This window comes from Salmo salar, chromosome ssa18 (genome assembly GCF_905237065.1).
Source record: "Salmo salar chromosome ssa18, Ssal_v3.1, whole genome shotgun sequence".
Lineage (NCBI taxonomy): Eukaryota > Metazoa > Chordata > Actinopteri > Salmoniformes > Salmonidae > Salmo > Salmo salar.
Genome location: NC_059459.1, coordinates 36,992,476 through 37,000,235, shown reverse-complemented (window position 1 = coordinate 37,000,235; position 7,760 = coordinate 36,992,476). Strand labels below are relative to the sequence as shown.

General features: G+C 42.6%; 1 protein-coding gene across 1 annotated transcript in view; it reads left to right on the top strand.

The window, feature by feature from the left end:
* Positions 1-6,792, top strand: part of LOC106596147 (growth hormone-inducible transmembrane protein) — a 43,191-nt gene extending 36,399 nt beyond the window's left edge. The window contains exons 5-9 of the mRNA XM_045701063.1: positions 984-1,125; positions 1,790-1,898; positions 2,301-2,489; positions 3,451-3,622; positions 6,059-6,792. Coding sequence (XP_045557019.1) covers positions 984-1,125; positions 1,790-1,898; positions 2,301-2,489; positions 3,451-3,622; positions 6,059-6,143 — 697 coding nt within the window. The 3' untranslated portion in view covers positions 6,144-6,792. The remainder of the gene's footprint in view (positions 1-983; positions 1,126-1,789; positions 1,899-2,300; positions 2,490-3,450; positions 3,623-6,058) is intronic.
* The last annotated feature ends 968 nt before the right edge of the window (positions 6,793-7,760 follow it).

The window sequence follows — 7,760 nt, the reverse complement described above, 5'->3', positions numbered from 1 at the left end:
TGTGTGTGTGTGTGTTGTACTGGTATTATCCCATGGTAGTGTGTGTGTGTGTGTGTGTGTGTGTGTGTTGTACTGGTATTATCCCATGGTAGTGTGTGTGTGTTGTACTGGTATTATCCCATGGTAGTGTGTGTGTGTTGTACTGGTATTATCCCATGGTTGTGTGTGTGTGTGTGTGTGTGTGTGTGTGTGTGTGTGTGTGTTGTACTGGTATTATCAACTGGTAGTGTGTGTGTGTGTGTGTGTGTGTGTGTGTGTGTGTGTGTGTGTGTTGTACTGGTATTATCAAATGGTAGTGTGTGTGTGTTGTACTGGTATTATCAAATGGTAGTGTGTGTGTGTGTGTGTTGTACTGGTATTATCCCATGGTAGTGTGTGTGTGTGTGTGTGTTGTACTGGTATTATCCCATGGTAGTGTGTGTGTTGTACTGGTATTATCCCATGGTAGTGTGTGTGTTGTACTGGTATTATCCCATGGTAGTGTGTGTGTGTGTGTACTGGTATTATCCCATGGTAGTGTGTGTGTGTGTGTGTGTTGTACTGGTATTATCCCATGGTAGTGTGTGTGTGTGTGTGTGTGTGTGTTGTACTGGTATTATCCCATGGTAGTGTGTGTGTGTGTTGTCCCATGGTAGTGTGTGTGTTGTACTGGTGTTGTCCCATGGTAGTGTGTGTTGTACTGGTATTATCCCATGAAGTTACAGTGGTTTACCAATTCAACTGGTATCAGGTACATGTGTCATTGTTATTACTGCAGCTATTTCTGTGTAGTTCTATGGGTTTCACCACAACTCAAAGGAAAGTGTTACTTTATCTGTGTCCCAAATGGCACCCTATTCTCTACAGAGTGCACTCACTCAGAGCCCTAATGTGTCCTGGTTGAGTATAGTGCCTTATGTTGGGAACAGGGTGCCTATTGTGCAGGTATATCAACACGTGTTGTCCTCTGTAAATGTTTATTTTCCCTGTGTCTCTGGCCCCAGTATCTGGCCCCAGTACGTGAAGGACAGGATCCACTCCACCTACATGTACTTTGCAGGCAGTGTGGGGATGACCGCTCTGTCGGCTGTAGCCGTCAGCAGGACCCCAGCCCTCATGGGTGTCATGATGAGAGGATCCTGGCTGGTAATTCACATTTGAATGTTTCACCTGGATTTAACCAGTCAAGGCGGCTTGTTTTAAAAGGTAGATTCAGCTAAATGACGTTGTCACGAGCAGCACCGCAGATATTGAGATGAGTGAGATGCAAGACTTCACTCTCACACAGTTACACAAAGATCTGCCATTTGCATAGATTTAGCTTTATGCTGTTACAGCGAGGTAGACAAGGGACCAAAACAGCAGAGAAGCTGTTACAGCGAGGTAGACAAGGGACCAAAACAGCAGAGAAGCTGTTACAGCGAGGTAGACAAGGGACCAAAACAGTGGGGAAGTTGAGGCTCACACTTCAACGCTTTTAGTTGTTGTGGAAATTGACTCACTATGCTGTTCACTTTCTGCATCTACGTCATATCGCTGAGTTTACCTTCAAAGAAATATTAGTATTTACGATGACTGTTGCCACTGGGCCAGTGACTAATGACTAAAAGTATATCTGCATCCACTGAATGTTATTAACCCTTAAAGGAGAGTAGTGGTTTGAGGGCCCACCTAACCTCATTGTTTTGTGTTGATACATCTGGTGCTGATTTTCAAACCATTGTGTATGATTTCCAGACACTTTTCAATAGCCACTGTGGGTATTTTTTTGTTGTTAAAATAATAGACATTTGTCATTTTTTTTCACCAGGCTATTGGAGCTACCTTTGCAGCCATGATTGGAGCAGGCATGCTGGTCAGATCTATCTCTTATGACCAGAGCCCAGGAGCCAAACATCTAGCCTGGATGCTACATGCAGGTGTTGGACTGCTTTACCTTCTCACTTTACCAAGCATTTGTCAATTAAACGTCCTACTTGCTTGTTTTCACCACTAGAGGGCAGTACTATAAAGGTTCAGAATACCCTCACTATGCAGCAGCAGTCGACTTGAATGGAACAGGGTTTTCTAGTACTTACCACACTGGTGCTGTGACTGTTAAATACCAGATCTGTTTCCTTTAAATAGAACATCTTGTGAGATTATTTATAATATATATATATATATATATATATATATATATAACCTCTTTATTTGGACCTCAGATGATTAAATAGCCGTGTAGCTAAAATCTGGTGCTTTTTCATGTTTGATGTATGTACATGGTCCCTTTTTAAACTAACCTAGTAAATAAATCAATCCATTTCTCCCTGTGTTTCCAGGTGTGATGGGAGCGGTCATAGCCCCCATGACTCTGCTAGGTGGGCCCCTGATGATGAGGGCAGCCTGGTACACAGCGGGCATTGTGGGGGGTCTGTCCACCGTGGCCATGTGTGCCCCCAGTGAGAAGTTCCTCAACATGGGAGGACCCCTGGCGGTGGGATTCGGAGTCGTCTTCGCCTCCTCCATCGGTCAGTATCTTTAGATCAATATCCCTGGCTGTGGGTTTCAGTGGTCTCCACCACCTCCATCTGTTAGTATCTTTAGATCAATATCCCTGGCTGTGGGTTTCAGTGGTCTCCACCACCTCCATCGGTTAGTATCTTTAGATCAATATCCCTGGCTGTGGTCTCCACCACCTCCATCGGTTAGTATCTTTAGATCAATATCCCTGGCTGTGGGTTTCAGTGGTCTCCACCACCTCCATCGGTTAGTATCTTTAGATAAATATCCCTGGCTGTGGTCTCCACCACCTCCATCTGTTAGTATCTTTAGATCAATATCCCTGGCTGTGGGTTTCAGTGGTCTCCACCACCTCCATCTGTTAGTATCTTTAGATAAATATCCCTGGCTGTGGTCTCCACCACCTCCATCGGTTAGTATCTTTAGATCAATATCCCTGGCTGTGGGTTTCAGTGGTCTCCACCACCTCCATCTGTTAGTATCTTTAGATAAATATCCCTGGCTGTGGTCTCCACCACCTCCATCGGTTAGTATCTTTAGATCAATATCCCTGGCTGTGGGTTTCAGGGGTCTCCACCACCTCCATCTGTTAGTAGGCATTTCTTCACAATCTGTTTTATTATGGTCCAATTCACAAAGGAACATAAAATGCAGGGATGTAAACATCATACTTTTAGGGGACAACTAAATGGTTATTGCCTTTTTTAAGTGTTTATCAATGAAAAACAACATGGTAGACAGACATCAATGAAGTCTATTGAACCATAACCTTTTGTTCCATCAAACCCAGTAAATTGTTAGTGGAGTATTCAAGATACCAGTGTGCTGGAGTTTCTTCTTTTTCAAATAGTATTATTTAGGATTTGGCTCTCTGGTGACAAACACCCTTGACACATATCTCCTCAGTTATTAATTGAACTTGAGGACATGGTATTAATACAATGTCCTCTCCACTCTCTCTGTCCCCAGGCTCAATGTTCCTGCCCCCTACCTCAGCGATGGGAGCAGGCCTGTACTCCATCGCTATCTACGGAGGTCTGGTCCTCTTCAGCATGTTCCTGCTCTACGACACCCAGAAGGTCATCAAGAGGGCGGAGACGTACCCCATGTACGGGATGCAGAAATACGACCCCATCAACTCGTAAGTGACGTCTGCAGAGTAATCATTACTGCTATGTCTGATTTCTGTACCTTACTGTTTAAACAGATATAAAGAGAACTAGTCCAGTTCTGTACCTTACTGTTTAAACAGATATAAAGAGAACTAGTCCAGTTCTGTACCTTACTGTTTAAACAGATATAAAGAGAACTAGTCCAGTTCTGTACCTTACTGTTTAAACAGATATAAAGAGAACTAGTCCAGTTCTGTACCTTACTGTTTAAACAGATATAAAGAGAACTAGTCCAGTTCTGTACCTTACTGTTTAAACAGATATAAAGAGAACTAGTCCAGTTCTGTACCTTACTGTTTAAACAGATATAAAGAGAACTAGTCCAGTTCTGTATCCTACTGTTTAAACAGATGGTCATCTAGTCCATTTATCCTGTTTATTTTGTATTTCTTTGTCCTGCTTTGATATATATTGAACAAAAATATAAACGCAACATGTAAAGTGTTGGTCCCATGTTTCATGAGCTGAAATAGAAGAGCCCCAACATTTTCTATATGTACAAAAAGCTTATTACTCTAAAATGTTGTGCACAAATTTGTTTACGTCCCTTTTCGTGAGCGTTTCTCCTTTGCCAAGATAATCCATCCACCTGACACGTGTGGCAATATCAAGAACCTTGTGCTGGGGACAATAAAAACCACTCTAAAATGTGCAGTTTTGTCACACAACACAATGCCACAGATGTCTCAAGTTTTGAGGGAGTGTGCATTTGGCATAGTGACTGCAGTAATGTACATTCAAGCTGTTGCCAGATAATTGAATGTTAATTTCTCTACCATAAGCCCCCTCAAATGTTGTTGGCAGTACGTCCAACCGGAGACCACATGTACCACGTCAGCCCAGGACCTCCACATCCGGCTTCTTCACCTGCGGGATCGTCTGAGACCAGCCACCCGGGAAGCTGGGTTTGCACAACCGAAGAATTTCTGCACAAACTGTCAGAAACCGTCCCAGGGAAGCTCATCTGTGTGCTCGTCGTCTTCACCAGGGTCTTGACCTGACTGCAGTTCGGCGTCATAACTGACTTCAGAGTGCAAAATGCTCACTTCGATGGCCACTGGTACGCTGGAGAAATGTGCTCTTCACCGATGAATCCCGGTTTCAACTACCGGGCAGATGGCGGGCAGCATGTATGGCGTCGTGTGGGTGAGCGGTTTGCAAATGCCAACATTGTGAACAGAGTGCCCCATGGTGGCAGTGGGGTTGTGGTATGTGTAGGCATACGCTACGGACAACAAACACAATTGCGTTTTATCGATGGCAATTTGAATGCGCAGAGATGCCATTACGAGATCCTGAGGCCCATTGTCGTTCCATTCATCCGTCGCCATCGCCTCATGTTTCAGCATGATAATGCATGGACCCATGTCACAAGGATCTGTACGCAATTCCTGGAAGCTGAAAATGTCCCATGGCCTGCATACTCACCAGACATGTCACCCATTGAGCATGTTTGGAATGCTCTGGATCAACATGTACGACAGCGTGTTTGTTCCCGCCAATATCCAGGAACTTCGCACATCCATTGAAGAGGAGTGGGACACCATTCCACAGGCCACAATCAACAGCCTGACCAACTCTATGTGAAGGAGATGTCGCGCTGGATGAGGCAAATGGTGGTCACACCAGATACTGACAGGTTTTCTGATCCACGCCACTACCTTTTTTATTAAGGTATCTGTGACCAACAGATGCATATCTGTATTCCCAGTCATGTGAAATCCATAGATTTGGGCCTAATGAATTTATTTCTATTGACTGATTTCCTCATATGAACTGTAACTCATATGAACTGTAACTCATATGAACTTGTTTATATTTTTGTTCAGTGTAGAATACCGTCATGATGCAGTATAATACTGTCAATACTGTCACGATGCAGTATAATACTGTCACGATGCAGTATAATACTGTCACGATGCAGTATAATACTGTCAATACCGTCACGATGCAGTATAATGTCCTACTATGCTAATTACCATTGTTTCAGTATGATATTGTACTAAATACCATTGATACAGTACAATACTGTCAATACCGTCATGATGCAGTATAATATACTAAATACCATTGATACAGTATGTCCTACTATGCTAATTACCATTATGTTTCAGTATGATATTATACTAAATTCCATTGATACAGTATAATTCTGGCCTACTAGACAGAATGCTGGCCTACTGGTGTTTATCCTCTCTTATATGGTGATATGAAACTGGCAGTTGGTGTTATCATGTCTTGTATGGTGATTATCCTGTCTTGTACGGTGATGAAATGACTGTGGTGCTTTGTGGTGATTTCTACTGATAAGAAACTGACTGTTGGTGCTTTGTGGTGATTATCCTGTCTTGTACGGTGATGATAAACTGACGGTTGGTGCTTTGTGGTGTTATCCTGTCTTGTAGGTGCATGGGGATCTACATGGACACTCTGAACATCTTCATGAGGATGGTGATGATTCTGTCCGGCGGCGGAAACAGAAAGAAATAGAGACCTTCCAGTCTGACTTTACATCCACGTTAAACCTTCAAACTTCCAGAGTTGAACAACAACTATATGTTCTACAATTAGCACCATACACCAGCTGTTACATACTATTAGTTTGAAAACTTATTTTCAACTGACACAATAATAAATGTGTTGCTTTTGTGTGAAGAAGAGGATTGCAATTTCCTAGAGCATATTTCCACTCATCCAAGTAAAGAAGACAACTTGCTCTGTTCTATATTCAGAATGTTTAAAAATATGCTTTTGTCTTGATTCTGCGGGAGGCATGTTTTGGTTTCGAGTCAGGATTGTTCATGGGGATATCTGTCAACATCACAGATCGCCCCTCAGTCTCCTTCTCTAATTGTTCCTTTATATTTATTTCCACTTTGAGGTGGGTGTTCCCATTCCTGACAAGCAAGACAAAGATGGGCAAACATCAGATATTTATATCATCCCTCAGCCTTGTACTTCTTCTAGCCTCCACACATACAATACGTGTGACTGTGTGCTTAACTCCTTGACAGAGACTGAACTTGGATGTGTTGTATAGGGCCGAGCCTTGGAGCAGTGGTGCTTTGACATGTGGTTTCTGTTAGAATTAAAGTGATCTACGCTGTTCTGGTATCATTCAATAAAGTGAAAGAACACAGTTGGTGTATTTATGTTGAGCTATTTCATGAAAACAATTGGACATTTTGGGAGCATATTGATCAGTGTTATTCACTGAATAATTTGTGTGATACTGTCGAGGCTCGTCTTGACTGTTTTCAGTAACATCTTGGTCAGGAGAATCTCCACTATGTAACAGTACGAGGAAAATAATATCACCTTTTATTCACCATTTACATATACCAGGAGGAAAGCCCTTCTGGATAAAGATCACTGACAGGAGGAAAGCCCTTCTGGATAAAGATCACTGACAGGAGGAAAGCCCTTCTGGATAAAGATCACTGACAGGAGGAAAGCCCTTCTGGATAAAGATCACTGACAGGAGGAAAGCCTAACCTGTCTGGATAAAGATCACTGACAGGTGGAAAGCCCTTCTGGATAAAGATCACTGACAGGTGGAAAGCCCTTCTGGATAAAGATCACTGACAGGAAGAAAGCCTAACCTTTCTGGATAAAGATCACTGACAGGAGGAAAGCCTAACCTTTCTGGATAAAGATCACTGACAGGAGGAAAGCCCTTCTGGATAAAAATCACTGACAGTAGGAAAGCCTAACCGGTCTGGATTAAGATCACTGAGAAGGAAAGCCCTTCTGGACAAAAGAGATCACCGAGGAGGAAAGCCTAAACTGGATGGTCTTCAGAGATAGATGGGAGGGGTTGAGTGGAGCTGAAGGATGGGACTAAAAACAAACAAAAGATAACTATTGTAAAATATACTGTCCATAAAATGTATATAGAATGTACAAGCTGGAAGTAGAAGCCTACTTGTTGCCCGTTAGTTCCCTCCAGTTAGGTGAGGGGTAGTAGGGTTAGGGGAAAATAAAATGGGAAATGTATTAAAAAAACATTTATATATATTATTTACAAAACAAATATGGGGAGTTGGAAATGCTGCAGACAATTACATTGAGGAAACCACAATCTATCTGCAATATTAAAGCTCATCT